At 37.7% G+C, this 24,900-nt stretch overlaps 2 protein-coding genes across 3 annotated transcripts in view; one reads left to right on the top strand and one right to left on the bottom strand.

Annotated features, from left to right (window-relative positions):
• LOC135072567 (uncharacterized) overlaps positions 1 to 2,135 on the top strand; it is a 16,877-nt gene extending 14,742 nt beyond the window's left edge. The window contains exon 9 of the mRNA XM_063966529.1: positions 310 to 2,135. Coding sequence (XP_063822599.1) covers positions 310 to 501 — 192 coding nt within the window. The 3' untranslated portion in view covers positions 502 to 2,135. The remainder of the gene's footprint in view (positions 1 to 309) is intronic.
• On the bottom strand, positions 1,607 to 24,900 carry LOC135072568 (acyl-CoA Delta-9 desaturase-like). Of its 2 annotated transcripts, none has more exons than XM_063966532.1 (5): positions 24,662 to 24,900; positions 22,854 to 23,098; positions 7,174 to 7,304; positions 6,584 to 6,789; positions 1,607 to 3,735 (listed from the first exon to the last, which is right to left on the bottom strand). In XM_063966532.1, exons 2-5 carry the CDS (start codon positions 23,077 to 23,079, stop codon positions 3,231 to 3,233), a joined length of 1,068 nt encoding a protein of 355 aa, XP_063822602.1. In that variant the 5' UTR covers positions 23,080 to 23,098; positions 24,662 to 24,900; the 3' UTR covers positions 1,607 to 3,230. The 2 variants fall into 2 exon arrangements, with proteins under 2 accessions (XP_063822602.1, XP_063822600.1); XM_063966530.1 differs by lacking the exon at positions 24,662 to 24,900 and adding an exon at positions 23,193 to 23,245.

The following is a 24,900-nucleotide window of genomic DNA, read 5'->3' as shown; positions in this document are numbered from 1 at the left end:
TATCTAAGTAAAGCTTGATTCTTGGTCTTGAAAATCTCTTTCGCACATCCTTTTAAAATACCTACCTACCTATTAAACTTTCGTTCGCTATGACATTAATATGTACTAAGAATTGTTTTAGTCAGTCTCCATTCAAAATTAGGTACATGTCGATTATTTCAGTTCGTTTTCCTTTTATTTACCACGTGACCTTTGGTATAAATACTTTGTTATATTAATCACGTTTCATTCAATCCTTTAAGGCAGCGTTAATGCATTATTGTGGACCCTAAATGAGCTGTTCAAGTACAACCAAGTGTTTCCTTACAGATACTGCACGCCTGTATGAACTTGACCACGAACGAAATGTTCAACTACAAAAGATACCCGTATCTTCGCGACAAGAGAGGACGCTACCAGAATCCCTTTTCTAGGGGCCCAATCATGAATCTGATCGAATTCTTTGTGTGCCTTCCTGACAAGTGTGATGAGCAAGACTTTTTCCACGAAGAGACCATATGATGTGAAATTACTGAACCAGGAAAAAACAGAACGAATAGGACTAAAGAAAGTATGCACGATATGTGGCCAACACCGGCGCAATCAGCAATTAATTTTAATAATTAACACCAGCTTAATTATAGTCACTAGATCTCTTTATAAATGCAAGAAGCTTGCAAATAATAGGGTATTATTACGGTGATAATTACGCAAGTTTCATGATTTACATAATACTTAATAGCTATGTTTAATTATTTATAAGTTGGTTGAACTAAGTTCATAAATTTTCTTGTAAGGTGAATGTAATAATGTTTAACTTAACCTTACTTATTGACATGACGTATTTATTATTATTTATGCAAAAAAAAAATAACTTCATAAAATTTTATGAAAATAATTCATAAGGAAAACATACATTGGTACGTTAGCTATAGCAGCACTCGAGAGTTAAGTTTTCATGAAGTAATTCAGAATTATCCTTTATTTTTGGTGCCGACTGTACCTACCTACCTATATTACCTACCCAATTTTTCCGAATAAATATAAAATTTTATGTGCATTTATGTGAAATGTTAAGCCATGATGTCATTAAATTTCCTCACGATAGCTATATTACAAAAACACCGGTATTTTGTATCATTAGAGTTGCGCAATGTTGCTGTACTAGCTTAATTACGAAATTGAATGAACATAAGTACACTACAATTGCACAAATTGTTTCTAATATTATAATGCGTGTGTGCTTGTAATCTAAGTACTTGAGAAATTGTGACTATGACCTCTATAATAGTAATAGCTATTTACACAACTGTTATTAAAGTTGCTACTAACTGTAAATACTCTCGTACTAGCAATTGTAAAGCTTAGTTTAAAAGTATATTCCTGTTATGTCTAAATGCTACATTCATAGTTTATTAAATTTATTTTAATTAAGAATTATTTTATTGAATAACTACCTATTTATAAATATTTTTAAAAGGTACTAACGAATGATTAAGACCTAACACTGACACACTGAGTAATCTAAACTACGAACCAGCGCTTTGACTTTACAATAGGTACCTACAACGCGATGGTATTATTCCTCCTAAAGCAAAGGTGTAAATCATCGTAAATTAATACAACATTTTCAATAGTTACATTTTTATTAATAAGCGTCAAGTAACAGTAAATATGCTCAGCAAAAAAATGTTACACAACCTAACTAAAATGTTTCACTACTGAATAAAATAAAATAAAAAATGAAATACAAGAAATCTTGTTCACATTTTTCCTTAATAATGGTTTAGGTTTTAACCTAAATATCACAAGTCTCATTTTTACACATCAGTCATTTTGCTATGTAATATTTAGCACTCCAGCTGTATCCGCACGTAGTTCGACAATCTAATTGTCTAGTAGCAGAGAAAGTTATTCTGAAGTACAATCAAGTGCATTACTACAAGCTAATAACATTTTATACACCACATATGTCATATTTATATAAATAAAAACAATTAACAAGTTAATAAATAATGTTCTTGGTTCGGCAATTTTAGTTCACATTTCGAAAATAATTTAGAAATCATGTAAACTTAAATTATTCATAACAAATGCAGCTAGACTAGTTATATGCACTTATAAATAATATGTGGTTTATAATAATACTGATGTGTTTATTCTACCATTATCACACTGATGCTCAGACGTTATCCACAACTAAAGCCTAACAACTACATTTTACTGTGTAAGTGTAGTTCTACTTCTACTAATAAATTATCAGATGCCCCCAGTTACTAAAATAAAGTTAACCAAGCTTTGAATGATTGTCTTATTTCCATTTAAAGCAAGCTAACAACACGACAACGTCACATAGAATAGCGATTACATAATAAAAAATTCTTAGTCCTTAAATATTTTATTGATAAATATTTTTATTACAATCTCTTTAAATAAATCGTCATAGTGATATTCAAAAAGTTATTGTGCAATAATGTACTCATGAGTTTCATTACCATAATGGTAAATAGGTAAAATTCAGTGGTGTACTTACAAAACTAGTCACATACGTAAATTCGTTTAAACCCTTGTATCTTTAGTAATGGGGGCACATTTAAATAAATATGTATTATCTCACAATGAAGGGTGTAAAGGCCAGGTTGACAGATTTTTAAACCATTGACTTTGACCACTTTAACGAATTAAGTAGTTTCAAGTTTGGAAGTGTGGTCTGAATTCTCTCAGTTATTAAAAACCTATCCTTTACACCCTGTATACTACTTTACGAGTGCACAAAAAGACGACGATTAATATAATAAAGTACTTAGTGTACAACAATAAAGTTCTGGACACCGAAAAATAAGGAAGACCAGCATTGGGAATCAATCCATATTGAGTTGTCTCATTATCATATTAATCCATAATTTGTTTTATATTGATAAGTACTTGTTAGTTCAATAATTCTTATATCGCGTGGACTGTAACAACCATGATGTCGTACTTTACGACCTGCCATACTGGACCATGGGAAGAAGTTAAAACTCTACTAAAATTTAGTTTCTATCAATGTGCTATATTAATTTTGTGCTCAAATGTTACTGAAATGTTAAATTTACTTAAACCTAGCAGACTCAAGTTTACACACACCATAATTTTGTCCATCATCAGAATTACCGACCTTCATAGACTTTCGAAAAGTAAAGTACTTATACGAATTAAATTCAAGATTAAGATACGCAATTCGTGCTTTAATAGCCTAGTGTTGTGAGAGTTTACTCGTCTTTAGGATTAATTCTAATAGCTGCGTTTACCTCCTCTTTAGGTTGATCCTTGTCGCCCCAACCCCATAAGTGGTGGGAGCCATCTCCTGTGCGCTTGACTCTATTCTGAATAATCTCGTCGGAGACCGTTTTCAAGTCGTAAGCCCATCCGATTTTAGCGAAGAAGTTGATGAAGTTTGTTGTGAAATTGAGTCTGTTGTTGCCGAGCTCGGCAGTTTTGTAGTCCCAGGGGAATGTGTGGTGGTAGTTGTGGAAGCCTTCGCCCAACGCGAATAAGGAGACTGAGAGGTTCTCGGAAGGCTTGATGCTGCTGTCATAGGGCTTGTGGCCCCACTTGTGCGCGGCGGAGTTGACCAACCAGGTGACATTGAGGATGAAGGTGTATCGGAAGAGCGCGGCGACGAAGAAAGCGTTAGTCCAAGTCTCACCCCAGAAGTACACCGGAACCACCGTCGGCATGATGAAGCAGCCGAGAGGCATCAGTAGCAGGTAGTACCTGTAACAAAACGATAAGTATTAGTAAGTTCTATTGTAGAACTAGGCTGCTATTGTGGTTCTAGCTAGGATCTAGCTAGATTACACTGCACAACAGCATTTTTGTTGCATGGAATGTTTTTTATGGATCTAGCTGCATTTTCTACCCTGATTCCAAATCTGTACTCAGATTTTCGCTAGCAGCTCTACTTTTTGAGATGTGAAGGGTAGCTATTTTTATCAAAAAAACATGGTTTCCTGTCATATAACAATTTATTTAACTATCTAATTTGAATAAAACTTTCTTTTATGTGACTTTCTTAAATGAGTTCGAGTGTTACAACTATTCTGGATAATCCAACAGTATTCAGCCATCATACTTTCACTCCAATAGCCCTGGTACCGCTCCTCTATGGCGCAAATATCCTGATGCAAGCGTTCTAACTGCTCCTCGAATAAATCTCCAAGATTTTCAGGAATTCGATCAAGGTGACTATGAAGGAAATACATCTTAATTCTCATGTTGTATTCAAGTTGCTGAAAGTATAGTACTAACTGATTAACGTGGTCAGGAAAATTGACGAACTACTTATTTCTCAAAAAGTTTTTTACGAACCAAACAAACTCATTCAAGGCATTTTTTTCGGCGTTTGTCATACTTTCAGTAAAATTTACATAGTTTATTAATTTTCTAAGTTGTGGTCCATCGAAAATTTCAGTTTTTAACTTCTCAGCACTCAATTTTTGAAACGATCCATTCGTTAAAAATTTTCGTGCGGACGTTCTGTAGTACAGTACCTGAGATGTACTTGGTTGGGGCTTTAGTGTATCAGTTGAACGCAGGACAGGTCTAGTAACTGACGGCACATTAGAATAAACCCATTTAGAATGATTTTAGCGGTTAATTCCTGTTATGTTTACAACGCAGAAATAACATTCGTCGTGGTGGTTTGACGGTTCACGCCAAATCATAGGACTAATAAGGTTCAAGAGATCCCTCTTGTTATTTTTCCATAATCGTTAAGACTCCACACACGTTTTACACACTATATTCGGTATCCAGGGCTTGTTATTTGTTTCCAACAGCCGTTGAAAGTACTCCAAATAGGCATTTTTCACGAAGTCTGACACATTTAAACGGAATTTTTTGAATGTATATCTGCCACAATTGTGACAAATCTATTTGGATTATTTACACAGGTCCTTCTAGACGAAGTCATTGCAAAAAAAGAAACAGAAACTAGGAAGACGTTGATGATAGCGATATCAGCAGTCAAATGGAGAGTACATTTTAAGAGGGTACCTGTATCTCCTAAACTGGAGCTGCTAGAAAAAATCTGCGGGTAGATTTAAAATAAGCGAGCCTAAATTAGTAAACAACAAGTGAAAAATCTCATGCAACAAAAAAAAAAGTTCGATTTTGTTGTGCAGTGTTATAGTTAATTACGACTTCTTATTTTTATGGTAGGTGCATCAAGGGTGATCTATTTTAAGGTTTGACATTACTAATCAAAGTACAATATATCTCAGGTTTAGAAGTTACTATCAGATTTATGCTCATCTCTAAAAATACGCTGACAATATTGCTTTTGAAAATGTCAGGATTTAATTTTTAGACTGTTATAAAGAGCACGTGTCATGCTAGTCAGAGAACAGGCAACAGAAAATCAATGAAGTGGGCTCGCGCGAACGTAATGTTGTTATTATACATGTCACTGTAATTAACGCAATTAGGTGACGTGTTATTACGCGAATCTAATTAGAGATCAGCGTTGCCAGTTTTTTTTTTTCGCCAAGTCGGGACTTTGGTACTTTTTGAGTGAAAATAGCGGGATTCTTCCGTCAGAAGCGGGACATAGTAAAAAAACGTATATTAATCAAAGGTTTTCAAATATTTATCTTTTTATTTGACTTAAAATGACGTTTACGTGACAATAGATAGTAAAAGCAGCCATAGAAAATGTATTTTAACAAAAAAATATTATCTTAAATCAGATTTACTCTATCGTTAAATTCGTCTTTAGAATAAAAAAAGAAAAAAATTAAAAAAGTTTTATTCTTTAGAATAGGAATATGGCGTTTCAAACAATAGTCTGGTGAAGTGAGTGTCTCTCTCCGAAAAGCGGGACCAAGCCTGTCCCGCGCGGGACATTTAAATTTGATTTAAAAATCGGGACGTCCCGCCAAAATCGGGACGTCTGGCAACGCTGTTAGAGATACTATTTACATAGCTTTTACAAGCAGTGCCGTAACTAGGGCGATGCGTTAGGTGCCCATACACAGGGCAGAAAAGACCTGACGTGACTGAAGATATGAACAGTTTTCAGGGGCAAAGTAACAAAAAGCGCAGCACCCCGCGCATAAAATGCTAGTGATGACGGCATTACTCCTAATACGGGCATAGCTATTAATGCATCAGCCGTATCGATGACGGGCCCCTAGACTACAACCCTGAAAGTGTATAAGCCGTAAAAGTCAATGGCGTTTAGCGCCCCCAATAATTATTTGAATACAGGGCCCGTCTTAAGCACGCTACGTTACTGGGTACCTGAATTTAAGTATATGCGTCGCCGCACACGGGCTTCACGCCGCAGCCACAAACGCCGCCACACAAGAAGCTAGAAACTGCTACAAAATGTAGCTGAAGCGCCCGACAGCAATTTCTGTCGGTGGCCGCTACTTTTACACCCATGCGGGTTTACTGAGGTAAGAGAGAGAGCGCGCGAGTGGCGTGTGGCGGCGTTTTTAGTGGCCGGAGCGGTTCACATGAAGCGAGCAGTGGCGTTTTGTAGCGTGTGCAAAGTATGAAAACTACAGGAAAAACGTTGGTGGCGGCGACCCTATAGTAGTTAAGTTTAAAGTACACTTACTTCTTCTGGAAACGGAGGATGGGATCAGCATACAAGTCGCTCAGGTCCAGTCCCTTGCCCTTTCTCTTCAGTTCCGGGTGCTTGCGGACCAGCAGCCAGCCGATATGAGAGAAGAAGAACCCTCGAGTCGCGTTGTGCGGGTCGGCGTCGGTCTCCGAGTATTTGTGGTGCATGCGGTGGTCACGTGACCAGTCTAGAGCAGAGTCCTAAAAGGGGGATTGGTTTGTTAATATGCGTTAGTTAATTTAGGTAAAAAACTTTTTGGCTTAGTATTTTATGAATTTGTAAAAAACTAATTAAAATGCAACTGATTTTATTTAAATTTCTTACAATTCTTTACTTTGAATGATATTTCTTTTTTACAGTACTGACATACTTAAACATATTATTTTGACCTCTTTTGTTAAAGAATATGTTAAAATGTGTGAACATCCTGCTTTGTTTGAATGGTAATTATGGATTTATTCACAAAGATAGAAAGTATACTTTGAATAAGTGGACATATGCATATTTTTGTGACTCAACAGTTATTTTTCAGTAAGTTTATCTTTTTTTCTACTATCTACGGATGATGTAAGAAATTAATTTACCTGGAATGATACAGTGTTGAAGATAATAAGAATGAGTCTAAGTGGCCACTTAGCCTTGTATGACTTGTGCGCCCAAAGGCGGTGGGCTCCCGCTGTGATGCCGAGTCCTGAGATCACGTAAAGAATGTAGGCTGGAACAAAGAAACAATTGGTTAGGAACTAAATTAATTACTATGGGACAGTCAAAAGTATATGAAACTTTGCATATTTGAAGCCACAATAGCGAACGATGAAGGGGTCGGACTGGCCGACTCGTGATCCGGGAAACGCGAGTTTGAATCCCGTCGCCGCTCGACTATTGTGGTGAATCCACTCGTAACATAAGCATATTTACACACTTACAACGAGGGGTAAACGATTCTTTAAAAAAAAATAAAGAAATGTAGTACTTATTATCACTTCTTAAGATGTAGTCTTTAATTTGATGTGCTGTACTTGTACTTCAGTATTACTACATTATAATTTTAGGTAGAGGTTTTAGCCATTCCTCACTCCACATTACATTCCAACAAGATATTTATCATTATGCAAACATTTGGGACATGCAAAGCATATCAGGCACTTATCATACTTAGTCCCTTTCATCGGTACTCATATTTATTTTAATGTATTTTATCTCTAAAGAACCGTTAGCAGCCTAATCTACTAGTTTCACTCATATTAGGCTACTACTGATGGAATCGCACAGGGAAAAGAGCAATGTGCAAAAGATAGGAAGTAATATTTTAAGTCTTTACAATGTGGGGTTAAATAGATAGTTAATTAATTTTAATACTTATTGTCTCCTAATTGGTGAAATTGATTTGTAATGGATTATTAATTTTATCATTTGCAGAAACACACCTGTTACAGCTGATTAATTACCTACTAAATTTATGCTGCATAGTAATATAATTACCTACTGATTACACAATTAAACTTATTTTAAATTTTCTTGAGAAACCACTTTTGCTACTTTAATCTATGGCATAAGTGTAATTTGTCATATTTTACAGAAATTAACTCATTATTATTATTAAGTTTTCAATAATAACTCACTCAGGACACAGTGTTTTTTCTGTTAGAAGGATATTTCAATTTGTGTAATGTTTTATTTACTTTTTCCTAACAAATAGCTAATATGCCAGCTATCTAGGCTATGCAAACCATCTTGCTGCTAAAATGCTCAGATTTAATCAGCACAACTTTCTATTGAACTATGCCATGTTTTAAAATTGCCTGAAGATATTATATTAAAAGACTGGGTGGATAACGATGACGATGGCTCTCTCGGCCGCCTTGCTTCTCTTCTGTGGGACGAGGGAGAGAGGCAAATCGTCAGAGAGCTCTCTATCATTTACAAGGAAAACAAAAAATAACTCTTACTTGTGAGTTATAAATGTATAGTCTAGTTTATAGAATAGTACGAGATTTTATTCTAAGTAACCGCCGGCCGCCGTAACGGCGGTTTCTAAGTAACCGCCTCTGTGGTCTAGTGGTAAGACCACCTGTTTCAGATGCAGAGGTCCCGGGTTCGATTCCCAGTGGGGGCAGATTTTTCTGTTCGGTTTGGTTGGTGGTAGGGCTTGTTCTAAGTCCGCCTGGCTAGCTACCATCATCTTACCTAGTCTGTCGCCATAACAACAATGTTAACAGCATTGTTGTGTTCCGGCAGTTGAGGTAAGATAGCCAGTTCCTCCGTGGTTGAGGATTCCGGGTGAAGCTTGCTTCCACCTTCGGCCTGATCGTCACTTACCATCAGGTGAGATACAGGCCAAGAGCTTCCTCGTTGTGGATAAAAAAAAAGTATAAAAAAAAAGTAGAAAAAAACATTTAAATAGAAGGAAAGGCTCGACTATTTTTAAAAAGAGCTTATTTGCACAAGCATTTTAAATGATTTACGTGATTTTAGTGTTTAATGTTTATTTAGGTGCTAAGTTGTAGGAGATTGGGATAGGAGCGGGATGGGATACCTTCGATTGAGCAGACTCCACAGGACGGTCCAAGCTTGGTTCTTCTTTCACTTTCACAAACACTTGAATTTTTATTGAGATGAGTTTAGCGCGCGATTTGGGTTTATTTGAATTGGTTTATTTTGGATACTTATTTAGTATTAACGCCCAGATAGGTAGGCGAAGCGGCGCGTTGCGATGCGAGAGCGAGACTGAAGGTGGGAGGGAGAGGATAGGAAAAAGGACTGTCAGAGTGAGTGATAGAATAGTGTGACATGAGTTTGAAATGTATGAGGTTTTAATGCTGGCGCGTACAACTCCCCCGGCCTAGAGGTCTTCCTCTAGATTGAGTAGCGTTTGTAAAAAAAAGTTAAAAACGTAAAAAAACATGCGTTAGAGAGAACTAAACGAGTTAAATTAGCGTTAAAGTTGTGTTAAATTAAAGTTAAGGTTAAAATAAAGTTAAGAACATTATTTGAGTTACTGTAAAGGAAGAGGACAAACTCTAACTACAGGCCGAACATAAGTACCGGTTGCAGTGCGAATCTTTAAGGTGCGAATGATTTTGTCCTTTCCGGGATATACTTCCACAACCACACCCAATGGCCAACAAAGAGGATGCGCATTGTCATCTTTTATAACAACAACAGAGCCCACATCTATCGGTTTGGTCACCGTATTCCACTTTTCACGGCGTTGTAGAGAAGTTAAATACTCCTGACTCCAGCGACGCCAAAAGCTTTGCACTAATTTATTGACTAACTGATAACGCGTTAACCGATTGTCAGAAATATCAGAGACATTCTCTACTGGTAAGAATTTCAGTGGAGTTATATTGAGAAAGTGATTGGGAGTGAGAGCGGATATATCAGATGGGTCAGAGCTAAGAACACACAATGGTCGACTATTCAATAAGCCTTCTATTTGTACAAGTACAGTGTTGAACTCTTCGTATGTTAACACTTGAAGACCAATAACTTTATAAAGATGCGTTTTTACATAACGAACATTTATCTCTGTGATGCCGTTAAAGTGCGGACCATATGGTGGACTATGAAGAAACTTAATGCGTTGTTCAGCCAAATGTGAACTTAAATAATTTTTGTGAGAGTCAGATTCCAAAAGAGCGTAAATTTCGTCAAGCTTGCGTTTAGCGCCAATGAAGTTAGTACCTCCGTCGCTATATATCATGGAAACGGGGCCTCTTCTACAAATGAATCGACGAAAAGCGGCGAGAAATAGATCAGAGCTTAAGTCTGAAACTAACTCTATGTGTAGAGCCTTAGTTGTAAGACAGCAAAATAAACAAATATAAGCCTTCTGGCTTTTAACACCTCTGCGGCGAATGTGAGTAATAAAGAAGGGACCTGCATAATCGACCGATGTATAAACAAAGGCTTTAGCTTCTGAAACGCGGAATGATGGCAAGTCGCCCATAAGAGGGTTTGTAGATTTAGGGTTTAAACGAAAACAAATATTGCATTGATGTACTCTTTGACGTACTAAGTTACGTGCGGAAAGTATCCAAAATTTCTGTCTAAGCAGACTGAGTAGAAGTGAAGGACCAGTATGTAAATTACATACATGAAAGTAATCAACTAAAAGTTGAGTGAAGCGATGTTTAGGCGATAGAATGATTGGATGCTTTTGTCCATAGTTGAGTTGAGAGTGAGTGAGTCGACCTCCGACACGAAGTATATTATCAGAGTCAATGAAAGGGTTAAGTTTAAGAAGCGATTTGTTAAAGGGTTTATTATTTTTAATTGCGTGCATATCTTGAGTAAAAAATAGTGCCTGTATATGGCGTACTAAATAGAGTTCAGCGAGTTCTAAATCAGAGGATGTAACCACTCCGTTTGAACGTAGTATTTTAGCGAAGCGTAACACGTACACAGTAGCGCGTAATAATTTTGGGTACGTGGAAATGCGATCAATTAATCGATCGAAAGGGTGAGAGTTCGATTGAGAGCTTGTCTCTGAAACAAGAGCGATAGTTTTCTCTTCCAGTCGAACACTGTTAGATGAAACTTGAAATGGCTCGATAGGCCATTGCGAGATTGGCTGAGCTGTCCATTGAGGAGAGTGAAACCAATTTAATTGATTTAATAATGCTTTAGGAGTTACAGGTCGCGATATTACATCTGCAGGATTTTCATTTCCATTAACATGATACCAAATTTTGGCGTTGAGTTTCGAATTAATTTCAGTAATTCTATTCGCAACAAATGTGTGAAATTTGTACGCGGGAGAATATATCCACGTGAGAGTGACAGTCGAGTCTGAAAATGCGTAAATTGAGTTAACAGGATAACGATTCTCTATACTATCGCGAACCGATAATAAAAGATTTGTCAAGAGCAGCGCTGCGCACAGTTCAAGCCGCGCAAGAGATATTTTCTTTAAAGGCGCGACACGCGATTTGGATGCGATAAGAAAGACTTCACCGGGTGAATCTGCATCAGAGCTCACGCGCACATAAACTACAGCGCCGTAGCATACTTCGCTGGCGTCCGCGAAGCCCATGATAGTGACGTGACAACCCGCGGTGATTCCTATATGACGAGATATTTTTAATTGCGATAAATAGTTAATCTCACTATCAAACCGATTCCATTTATTTTTTATTGAGTCTGGAACTGGCTGATCCCATTCAAGTTCGCGCTGCCAGCATTCTTGAATTAAAAGTTTGAGAAACGCTGTCACAGGGCCTAGCAAACCCAAAGGGTCGAATAATCTAGCAGTTGCGGAAAGAATCGTGCGTTTTGTGCATTGGTCAGAGTTAGTAGAGTTAATTTTGTAAAGAAAAACGTCATCATTAGGTTGCCACTGCATGCCTATGATTTTTGTCGTAATTTCTGAGTCAGTGTCAAAATCGACGAGCTGTGGATTTTTATGCGAATCGGGAATCTTATTTAAAAGCTCAGGGTTGTTCGAGATCCACTTAACCATTTTAAACCCCCCGGCCATGAACATCTTAACCATTTGATGGTAAGATTGTTCAGCTTTTTCTAACCCGTCCATCGATGAGACATAATCGTCCATATACATACAGGATTGAGCTTCAGACGCGGCGATAGGATAATTCGCGCGCTCGTCCTCAGCGAGTTGGCGAACGACACGCATAGCGAGGTAAGGCGAGCTAGAAACGCCAAAAGAAACCCTATTGTATTGATAAGTATCAATCGGTGATTCAGGATCAAATCGAAATAATATGCGTTGAAACGGGTCGTGATTTTGATCAAGCTTTACACAGAAATACATCTTTTCAATATCAGCAGATAAAGCGACTAAGAAAATGCGTAAGTTAATTAAAAGATCAAAAATATTACTTTGTAAGTTTGGGCCAGTGTAAAGAACATCATTTAACGACTTTCCAGAGGTTGTTTTACAACTTGCATCTAAAACGACTCGAGTTTTTGAAGTGAGTTTATCTGGTCGGTATACTGCATGATGAGGTATATAATAATTTGGAGTATTTTCCTCTGAATTCGATGCGTTTTCGACTTTTGACAGAAAACCGCGATCGATACAGTCTTGAATATTTTCATTATAGTTAGTGCGTAAGCCCGGAGTTGAGTCTAACTTTTTCTCTAAGTTATAGAAGCGACGCCTAGCAGTAAAGTAAGAATCGCCGAGTTCTGATGGGTCGAGTTTAAATGGCAAAGAAACGGTATACGTCCCAGAGTCGTCGCGAGAATGATTTGATTGGAAAATGTTTTCACATATTTCGTCGTCAGGGCTGATGTGTCTCTTAGTAGGTACACTTTCAAGCTCCCAAAAGCGTTGCGTGAGTGATTCTAATGAGTGCGAGTCTACATTGCAAAAGAATGCTTTATTATCATTGCGTGAATGAGCTGAGTAGCACTGAGCGCGTCCCATAGCGAGATATCCGAGCGTGGTTTCGATAGCGATGACAGAGTGCGGTGAAGTTATTTTATTACTACCTAAAAGAAGCGGGAATATCTCATTGCCTAACAAACAATCGATTTCAGCAGGGATATCGAAGCTGTCATCAGCCATAGGAAGACCTTGTAAATGCGATAACTGGGTTTTGTCAACCCTTACATTAGGTAAATAATCGGTTATTGTATCAATGACGCGTGCGTTAATTGTGTATTTACACCTGGGATCAAAGCGTGAGGCAATTGTGAAAGATACATATCCTAGCGACACACTTTCAGACTGACCTATGCCCTTAATAGTGGTAGGTAGCGGATTGACTTTTAAGTTCAGTCGCGCACAACATTTATTTGTGATAAAGTTGCTCATCGAACCTGTGTCTAGAAACACGCGTAATTTTTGACACGTCTTATTATTGTCATAAGTATACACTGACGCGGTGGGTAATAAGACCGTGGTACTAGATTCATCAGCGATCGACAGCGTGACTGCAGAGAGAGACACATTGTTGGTTGGCATCGATTGCAACGGCGGCGTGACCGGACCGGGCGCGGACATGGACGCGTCGGTCGGCGAAAGCGTCGCGCTGCAAGTCAGCTGTTGTGACGTCATAGGTCTATTCACGTTAAAATTATCTATATGAATAAGAGTGTGATGTTTCCGTTGGCAAACTGAGCAACGATTTTGAGATCTGCAATCTTTAATGTTATGAAAGCCTAAACAATTGAGGCAAAAGTTACATTTAGTAACTAAAGAGTGGCGAGTTGGCGCATTTTTCGAGCGAAAATAACTGCATTTGAATAGGGCATGTTCAGGTTCCGTCTTACAAAGTTGACAATTCTTGCGTACAGCGGATGGAGTGTATGAGCCTTGCGAATTCGGTTGAGATTGGAAGTAATGTTGATTGGGTTTTACTCCAGAAGCTGTATTAGAAACAAACGACTGTGTCGGTTTCGAGTTTTTAGACTGCGATGCGAAATTCGTTTTATTATTAACGTACAGCTTATTCTGCGTAAAACATAAGCGTAAAGCATGGATTTTATTTTGTACTTTTATAAAAGTCTTGAGATCATTAAACGTAGGCATTTTTACGTGCTTAATGGATTGTTCAAATAAATTTAGAGTGTCTTTGTCTAATTTACTGAGAGCAATATGAGTCAAAATGAAATCGGAAAGGTCATCAATCTGTAAACGTCGTAAGGCAGCTTCAGCTGAGCAATACTGTTCCAAAAATTCATCTAAAGATTGCGATTTGAAGTTTATTAACTGTTCCAAATGCATAGAGGCTTGTACTCTTATGTCTTGGTATTTTTCTAATAGGTTGTTCCAAATTATGTAATAGTTCTCACCAGTAGGTGGAATACCCGAGCAAATTGTAAGTGCTTTTCCGGAAAGTTTTCCTATAAGGTATTGAGCCTTTTCACCTGGAGACAAACCAGTGTTCTCATGAATAAGCGTTTTAAAATTTTGGTAGAAAACGGGCCACTTGGAAGGGGCTCCGTCGAAAGAGACTAGTTCTAAAGGCGGTAATTTTTTTACGAAATCCTGTTTGCGACGCTCTGTGTTGGCCTTTAGTTGTGCGATGGAGCTTTGCACCGAAAGGATGTTACAGTACAAATCGTCAAACGAGTTGAGTGCGGCAAATGTAGGTTTGAGTTCCTCATCATTTTTCATATAACACAAATTAAGTTCGTCAATAGTATCAAGAAAATCCGATCTTGTTTTTTCAATCGAATGCATGCGAGACATGAAAATTTGTTCAATCTGAGGGTCGGAGACCTTTAGGCTGAGGTCGTATAGTTCCTGAACCCTCTGAAAAAGCGCTTCTTTTTTAGCTTCAAGCAAATTAATTTTGCGTTTTACTCCCTCCATTGTATTGTAGGTGAGCAAACACACGCACGAGAGCTAGCGTTAAAAATGAGTTGAGTTGTGCGTATTTATTTATAATCCAGTAGGAAAATAAAATGCGTAGCGTATGTAAGCGAATTTGAAATTGAATTGAAATAAAATTTTAAAAGATTGAATTTAAAAAATACACGTGTTTACAAACAACGAGTTGACGTTTGAGCGAATAGTAATTTCTAGAATGTGTCAAATGTCAAACGAATCGAACTTTCCAGAAAGAATGTGTCAAACGAGCGAATTTTCTAGAATTTTCTAGAGAGTTGTCAAAATGACGGATGCGTGAAAATGTGTAGTTGTGATTTTCTGTAAGTGTAAAGGATAGGAAATGAACCATGCGGCTCGGTAGGACCAGAAAGGAGTTGTAGGAGATTGGGATAGGAGCGGGATGGGATACCTTCGATTGAGCAGACTCCACAGGACGGTCCAAGCTTGGTTCTTCTTTCACTTTCACAAACACTTGAATTTTTATTGAGATGAGTTTAGCGCGCGATTTGGGTTTATTTGAATTGGTTTATTTTGGATACTTATTTAGTATTAACGCCCAGATAGGTAGGCGAAGCGGCGCGTTGCGATGCGAGAGCGAGACTGAAGGTGGGAGGGAGAGGATAGGAAAAAGGACTGTCAGAGTGAGTGATAGAATAGTGTGACATGAGTTTGAAATGTATGAGGTTTTAATGCTGGCGCGTACAACTCAGAAAGGAGTTGTAGGAGATTGGGATAGGAACGGGATGGGATACCTTCGATTGAGCAGACTCCACAGGACGGTCCAAGCTTGGTTCTTCTTTCACTTTCACAAACACTTGAATTTTTATTGAGATGAGTTTAGCGCGCGATTTGGGTTTATTTGAATTGGTTTATTTTGGATACTTATTTAGTATTAACGCCCAGATAGGTAGGCGAAGCGGCGCGTTGCGATGCGAGAGCGAGACTGAAGGTGGGAGGGAGAGGATAGGAAAAGGACTGTCAGAATGAGTGATAGAATAGTGTGACATGAGTTTGAAATGTATGAGGTTTTAATGCTGGCGCGTACAACTCCCCCGGCCTAGAGGTCTTCCTCTAGATTGAGTAGCGTTTGTAAAAAATAAATAAAGTTAAAAACGTAAAAAAGCATGCGTTAGAGAGAACTAAACGAGTTATAAGCGTTAAAGTTGAGTTAAATTAAAATTAAAGTTGAGTTAAATTAAAGTTAAGAAAAAAAAATTAAGTTAAGAGCATTATTTGAGTTACTGTAAAGGAAGAGGACAAACTCTAACTACAGGCCGAACATAAGTACCGGTTGCAGTGCGAATCTTTAAGGTGCGAATGATTTTGTCCTTTCCGGGATATACTTCCACAACCACACCCAATGGCCAACAAAGAGGATGCGCATTGTCATCTTTTATAACAACAACAGAGCCCACATCTATCGGTTTGGTCACCGTATTCCACTTTTCACGGCGTTGTAGAGAAGTTAAATACTCCTGACTCCAGCGACGCCAAAAGCTTTGCACTAATTTATTGACTAACTGATAACGCGTTAACCGATTGTCAGAAATATCAGAGACATTCTCTACTGGTAAGAATTTCAGTGGAGTTATATTGAGAAAGTGATTGGGAGTGAGAGCGGATATATCAGATGGGTCAGAGCTAAGAACACACAATGGTCTACTATTCAATAAGCCTTCTATTTGTACAAGTACAGTGTTGAACTCTTCGTATGTTAACACTTGAAGACCAATAACTTTATAAAGATGCGTTTTTACATAACGAACATTTATCTCTGTGATGCCGTTAAAGTGCCGACCATATGGTGGACTATGAAGAAACTTAATGCGTTGTTCAGCCAAATGTGAACTTAAATAATTTTTGTGAGAGTCAGATTCTAAAAGAGCGTAAATTTCGTCAAGCTTGCGTTTAGCGCCAATGAAGTTAGTACCTCCGTCGCTATATATCATGGAAACGGGGCCTCTTCTACAAATGAATCGACGAAAAGCGGCGAGAAATAGATCAGAGCTTAAGTCTGAAACTAACTCTATGTGTAGAGCCTTAGTTGTAAGACAGCAAAATAAACAAATATAAGCCTTCTGGCTTTTAACACCTCTGCGGCGAATGTGAGTAATAAAGAAGGGACCTGCATAATCGACCGATGTATAAACAAAGGCTTTAGCTTCTGAAACGCGAAATGATGGCAAGTCGCCCATAAGAGGGTTTGTAGATTTAGGGTTTAAACGAAAACAGATATTGCATTGATGCACTCTTTGACGTACTAAGTTACGTGCGGAAAGTATCCAAAATTTCTGTCTAAGCAGACTGAGTAGAAGTGAAGGACCAGTATGTAAATTACATACATGAAAGTAATCAACTAAAAGTTGAGTGAAGCGATGTTTAGGCGATAGAATGATTGGATGCTTTTGTCCATAGTTGAGTTGAGAGTGAGTGAGTCGACCTCCGACACGAAGTATATTATCAGAGTCAATGAAAGGGTTAAGTTTGAGAAGCGATTTGTTAAAGGGTTTATTATTTTTAATTGCGTGCATATCTTGAGTAAAAAATAGTGCCTGTATATGGCGTACTAAATAGAGTTCAGCGAGTTCTAAATCAGAGGATGTAACCACTCCGTTTGAACGTAGTATTTTAGCGAAGCGTAACACGTACACAGTAGCGCGTAATAATTTTGGGTACGTGGAAATGCGATCAATTAATCGATCGAAAAAGTGAGAGTTCGATTGAGAGTTTGTCTCTGAAACAAGAGCGATAGTTTTCTCTTCCAGTCGAACACTGTTAGATGAAACTTGAAATGGCTCGATAGGCCATTGCGAGATTGGCTGAGCTGTCCATTGAGGAGAGTGAAACCAATTTAATTGATTTAATAATGCTTTAGGAGTTACAGGTCGCGATATTACATCTGCAGGATTTTCATTTCCATTAACATGATACCAAATTTTGGCGTTGAGTTTCGAATTAATTTCAGTAATTCTATTCGCAACAAATGTGTGAAATTTGTACGCGGGAGAATGTATCCACGTGAGAGTGACAGTCGAGTCTGAAAATGCGTAAATTGAGTTAACAGGATAACGATTCTCTATACTATCGCGAACCGATAATAAAAGATTTGTCAAGAGCAGCGCTGCGCACAGTTCAAGCCGCGCAAGAGATATTTTCTTTAAAGGCGCGACGCGCGATTTGGATGCGATAAGAAAGACTTCACCGGGTGAATCTGCATCAGAGCTCACGCGCACATAAACTACAGCTCCGTAGCATACTTCGCTGGCGTCCGCGAAGCCCGTGATAGTGACGTGACAACCCGCGGTGATTCCTATGTGACGAGGTATTTTTAATTGCGATAAATAGTTAATCTCACTATCAAACCGATTCCATTTATTTTTTATTGAGTCTGGAACTGGCTGATCCCATTCAAGTTCGCGCTGCCAGCATTCTTGAATTAAAAGTTTGAGAAACGCTGTCACAGGGCCTAGCAAACCCAAAGGGTCGAATAATCTAGCGGTTGCGGAGAGAATCGTGCGTTTTGTGCATTGGTCAGAGTTAGTAGAGTTAATTTTGTAAAGAAAAACGTCATCATTAGGTTGCCACTGCATGCCTATGATTTTTGTCGTAATTTCTGAGTCAGTGTCAAAATCGACGAGCTGTGGATTTTTATGCGAATCGGGAATCTTATTTATAAGCTCAGGGTTGTTCGAGATCCACTTAACCATTTTAAACCCCCCGGCCATGAACATCTTAACCATTTGATGGTAAGATTGTTCAGCTTTTTCTAACCCGTCCATCGATGAGACATAATCGTCCATATACATACAGGATTGAGCTTCAGACGCGGCGATAGGATAATTCGCGCGCTCGTCCTCAGCGAGTTGGCGAACGACACGCATAGCGAGGTAAGGCGAGCTAGAAACGCCAAAAGAAACCCTATTGTATTGATAAGTATCAATCGGTGATCCAGGATCAAATCGAAATAATATGCGTTGAAACGGGTGGTGATTTTGATCAAGCTTTACACAGAAATACATCTTTTCAATATCAGCAGATAAAGCGACTGAGAAAATGCGTAAGTTAATTAAAAGATCAAAAATATTACTTTGTAAGTTTGGGCCAGTGTAAAGAACATCATTTAACGACTTTCCCGAAGTTGTTTTACAACTTGCATCTAAAACGACTCGAGTTTTTGAAGTGAGTTTATCTGGTCGATATACTGCATGATGAGGTATATAATAATTTGGAGTATTTTCCTCTGAATTCGATGCGTTTTCGATTTTTGACAGAAAACCGCGATCGATACAGTCTTGAATATTTTCATTATAGTTAGTGCGTAAGCCCGGAGTTGAGTCTAACCTTTTCTCTAAGTTATAAAAGCGACGCCTAGCAGTAAAGTAAGAATCGCCGAGTTCTGATGGGTCAAGTTTAAATGGCAAAGAAACGGTATACGTCCCAGAGTCGTCGCGAGAATGAGTTGATTGGAAAATGTTTTCACATATATCATCGTCAGGGCTGATGTGTCTCTTAGTAGGTACACTTTCAAGCTCCCAAAAGCGTTGCGTGAGTGATTCTAATGAGTGCGAGTCTACATTGCAAAAGAATGCTTTATTATCATTGCGTGAATGAGCTGAGTAGCACTGAGCGCGTCCCATAGCGAGATATCCGAGCGTGGTTTCGATGGCGATGACAGAGGATTGCGGTGAAGTTATTTTATTACTACCTAAAAGAAGCGGGAATATCTCATTGCCTAACAAACAATCGATTTCAGCAGGGATATCGAAGCTGTCATCAGCCATAGGAAGACCTTGTAAATGCGATAACTGGGTTATGTCAACCCTTACATTAGGTAAATAATCGGTTATTGTATCAATGACGCGTGCGTTAATTGTGTATTTACACCTGGGATCAAAGCGTGAGGCAATTGTGAAAGATACATATCCTAGCGACACACTTTCAGACTGACCTATGCCCTTAATAGTGGTAGGTAGCGGATTGACTTTTAAGTTCAGTCGCGCACAACATTTATTTGTGATAAAGTTGCTCATCGAACCTGTGTCTAGAAACACGCGTAATTTTTGACACGTCTTATTATTGTCATAAGTATACACTGACGCGGTGGGTAATAATACCGTGGTACTAGATTCATCAGCGATCGACGGCGTGACTGCAGAGAGAGATACATTGTTGGTTGGCATCGATTGCAACGGCGGCGTGACCGGACCGGGCGCGGACATGGACGCGTCGGTCGGCGAAAGCGTAGCGCTGCAAGTCAGCTGTTGTGACGTCATAGGTCTATTTACGTTAAAATTATCTATATGAATAAGAGTGTGATGTTTACGTTGGCAAACTGAGCAACGATTTTGAGATTTGCAATATTTAACATTATGAAAGCCCAAACAATTGAGGCAAAAGTTACATTTTTTCACTAAAGAGTAGCGAGTTGGCGCATTTTTCGAGAGAAAATAACTGCATTTGAACAGGGCATGTTCAGGTTCCGTCTTACAAAGTTGACAATTCTTGCGTACAGCGGATGGAGTGTATGAGCCTTGCGAATTCGGTTGAGATTGGAAGTAATGTTGATTGGGTTTTACTCCAGAAGCTGTATTAGAAACAAACGACTGTGTCGGTTTCGAGTTTTTAGACTGCGATGCGAAATTCGTTTTATTATTAACGTACAGCTTATTCTGCGTAAAAGATGAGCGTAAAGAATGGATCTTATTCTGTTCTTTTATAAAAGTCTTGAGATCATTAAACGTAGGCATTTTTACGTGCTTAATGGATTGTTCAAATAAATTTAGAGTGTCTTTGTCTAATTTACTGAGAGCAATATGAGTCAAAATGAAATCGGAAAGGTCATCAATCTGTAAACGTCGTAAGGCAGCTTCAGCTGAGCAATACTGTTCCAAAAATTCATCTAAAGATTGCGATTTGAAGTTTATTAACTGTTCCAAATACATAGAGGCTTGTACTCTTATGTCTTGGTATTTTTGTAATAGGTTGTTCCAAATTATGTAATAGTTCTCACCAGTAGGTGGAATACCCGAGCAAATTGTAAGTGCTTTTCCGGAAAGTTTTCCTATAAGGTATTGAGCCTTTTCACCTGGAGACAAACCAGTGTTCTCATGAATAAGCGTTTTAAAATTTTGGTAGAAAACGGGCCACTTGGAAGGGGCTCCGTCGAAAGAGACTAGTTCTAAAGGCGGTAATTTTTTTACGAAATCCTGTTTGCGACGCTCTGTGTTGGCCTTTAGTTGTGCGATGGAGCTTTGCACCGAAAGGATGTTACAGTACAAATCGTCAAACGAGTTGAGTGCGGCAAATGTAGGTTTGAGTTCCTCATCATTTTTCATATAACACAAATTAAGTTCGTCAATAGTATCAAGAAAATCCGATCTTGTTTTTTCAATCGAATGCATGCGAGATATGAAAACTTGTTCAATCTGAGGGTCGGAGACCTTTAGGCTGAGGTCGTATAGTTCCTGAACCCTCTGAAAAAGCGCTTCTTTTTTAGCTTCAAGCAAATTAATTTTGCGTTTTACTCCCTCCATTGTATTGTAGGTGAGCAAACACACGCACGAGAGCTAGCGTTAAAAAATGAGTTGAGTTGTGCGTATTTATTTATAATCCAGTAGGAAAATAAAATGCGTAGCGTATGTAAGCGAATTTGAAATTGAATTGAAATAAAATTTTAAAAGATTGAATTTAAAAAATACACGTGTTTACAAACAACGAGTTGACGTTTGAGCGAATAGTAATTTCTAGAATGTGTCAAATGTCAAACGAATCGAACTTTCCAGAAAGAATGTGTCAAACGAGCGAATTTTCTAGAATTTTCTAGAGGGTTGTCAAAATGACGGATGCGTGAAAATGTGTAGTTGTGATTTTCTGTAAGTGTAAAGGATAGGAAATGAACCATCCGGCTCGAAGGACCAGAAAGGAGTTGTAGGAGATTGGGATAGGAACGGGATGGGATACCTTCGATTGAGCAGACTCCACAGGACGGTCCAAGCTTGGTTCTTCTTTCACTTTCACAAACACTTGAATTTTTATTGAGATGAGTTTAGCGCGCGATTTGGGTTTATTTGAATTGGTTTATTTTGGATACTTATTTAGTATTAACGCCCAGATAGGTAGGCGAAGCGGCGCGTTGCGATGCGAGAGCGAGACTGAAGGTGGGAGGGAGAGGATAGGAAAAGGACTGTCAGAATGAGTGATAGAATAGTGTGACATGAGTTTGAAATGTATGAGGTTTTAATGCTGGCGCGTACAACACCTGTTACAGCTGATTAATTACCTACTAAATTTATGCTGCATAGTAATATAATTACCTACTGATTACACAATTAAACTTATTTTAAATTTTCTTGAGAAACCACTTTTGCTACTTTAATCTATGGCATAAGTGTAATTTGTCATATTTTACAGAAATTAACTCATTATTATTATTAAGTTTTCAATAATAACTCACTCAGGACACAGTGTTTTTTCTGTTAGAAGGATATTTCAATTTGTGTAATGTTTTATTTACTTTTTCCTAACAAATAGCTAATATGCCAGCTATCTAGGCTATGCAAACCATCTTGCTGCTAAAATGCTCAGATTTAATCAGCACAACTTTCTATTGAACTATGCCATGTTTTAAAATTGCCTGAAGATATTATATCGACATTTCCATAAAATTCTATTATAGGTAATAAAGAATGGTAAAAAAAGCTTTGCATACAGAATGTTAGCTGACCAACCGAATTTTAGTATACCAATGTAGATAACATGCTCATTCAATTTTAAAGTATATTATTTTCAGGCATGTAGAAAGATTTGCTATTTGGTGTGAATGACTGTTGCCTCTATTAAAAAGTGTCACATAAAATACTTGATTTGCATGGAAAATTTAATCTCAAGAGGATTTATCCTTGCCACTAACATTGTGTACACAAGATAATGCAAAATAAGATAAAATGTTGATAAACTCACCAAAAATATCTGTCTGCCATTTCGCTGAAAACAGGAATAGGTATGCTCCATACACAGCGGCAAGGTGAAGGTATACAAAGAGTATGATGTTTCTCCACACTAGTTTTCTGGGATAGTTGTCTGCTTTCTGGACTGGGGCCGTGGCAAGGGCATAATCGGGGGTGCTAGCGTCATCTTCAAATAAAACTCCGTTCAAATCAGCTCCGTCCTTAATATTAGGAGCCATTTTTACACTATTTGGTATTCTGCAAACAAAATAAATAAGGTCACAAAATATGAAAGCGTGAACACAGCCAAGAAGGATAAAAAGAGAATAATGTTGAAATTCGCCAAACATACCGTAAGGAACAATGATCTATTTCACTATTGAAATCCATGCCAGTGATGAAATTAAATAATTAATATTTCAGAAACTGGCCTAGCTTTAAGATGTTTTTCAGGATTATGAAATTTCAATTTCAGGATACAACAAGGATCATTGATTGAAAGGCAAACGTCAAACATAACTGACATTTTGATAGTTTGGCACATTTCAGCATTCAGCAGCAGCAATGGAATTCTCTTTCTATCTCTCAAAAAAAAGTGGTATAATTTAAATTTAAATATCAACGTTATGTCTAAAAAATAAAAATTCCTTCTACGTTTTAATCAATTTAAATATTAATACATATGAAAAAAACTGTAAGTAAGAGTTATGTAATGGGATTTCGGGAGCAACTTCCTTTTCCGGTTAGACTGGTAGAGATTACGAATTTTCGATCTTAATTTTTTTAACCTTGCAGTTGAAATTAGTTAAAATTCAGTGCCCTTAGTTATCCCAATAAAAACTAACGGGATTTATAAAGATGCGTGTAAGTAAGTACGTGTACCGTTTTGATGATAAAAGCCAAAATTATATTTAGTTTATAACCCATTATAAATTATAGTTAATTCTTATTTATAGCCTGACCAGGAACATAAAAACCCTCGCCATGTTGCGGAAAACTAATGGTACTAATTTCTTTTAATGGCAACAGTAACTGAAAACTTCATTGACATGTCACCTTGCATGTCAGTCTATTGCTGTCAAAGTGTAAACAAACTTTATTTTAAATGTGCGCAATTGGTTTTATGAATTAAATTGCTAAAATATTTTTATAGTCGTGAAAGAAAAGTGGTTCACAATGTGTTAAAGTATTTGTCGAAGAGAAATACTAAGGGTTCGGACAATATTTTCATTGAATAATGTTTCCGACAAAGGTTGTCAAATTGACTGATATGTTTATCGTATAGTACAGTCCACTATGAAAATTAGCTGTGGTTTGTTTCAACTACCTATTTTAAAAATTTTGTCACTTTCTAAGTGTTGAATTTTATGGGATTGGGAAAGAAGTACCGACTTTGAAGCGTTCATGAGCAGACATTGCAGTTGAATATTCAAGTTCTGAATTTGATTATTGATGAATAATAAAATAAATTCTACTAGCTCGATTGATGGTTTCATTTAATTTATTTAAATCAGGTTACCTATAATAGTATTTTTTCGTTAATTTATGAAAATATCAAATTAGCCCGTAATCCTGAATCCTGATACATAAAGTTAGCCTATTAATTTAACACAGGTACGACTGTACTCAGTGTTGCACTATCAAATGCAATTGACGCGCCTCTATGCCAGGGTTTTTATGTTCCTGGTCAGGCTATAGATTTCTAAAACTAGCTTGCGGCATTGTTTATAATTATTAATAAGTAGCTAATATTTCGTGAAAGCTTGCAGATCACGAAATAATAAAATTGGCTAAGTAATTATAAGTAAAATTAGTACATACCAAAATATTCACCACAACTGTTGCATTCACTGAATGTTTAATTACTGTTTATATTCTAATCATTCACAGAACACTTATATGCTGCCTTTATCTGTTTAATCGATTTTAATCGCTGATAATTTTAACGTGCGGTCAAGCCGGCGATCGGTCAAACACGTTGAACTATGGTAATCACACAGTCCGAACTCAAATTGCCAGAACCGTTCAGTGGAGTTTATAATAGTTCGCGCAATGGGGAG

This window comes from Ostrinia nubilalis, chromosome 6 (genome assembly GCF_963855985.1).
Source record: "Ostrinia nubilalis chromosome 6, ilOstNubi1.1, whole genome shotgun sequence".
NCBI lineage: Eukaryota > Metazoa > Arthropoda > Insecta > Lepidoptera > Crambidae > Ostrinia > Ostrinia nubilalis.
This window is presented reverse-complemented; position numbering and strand designations above follow the sequence as displayed.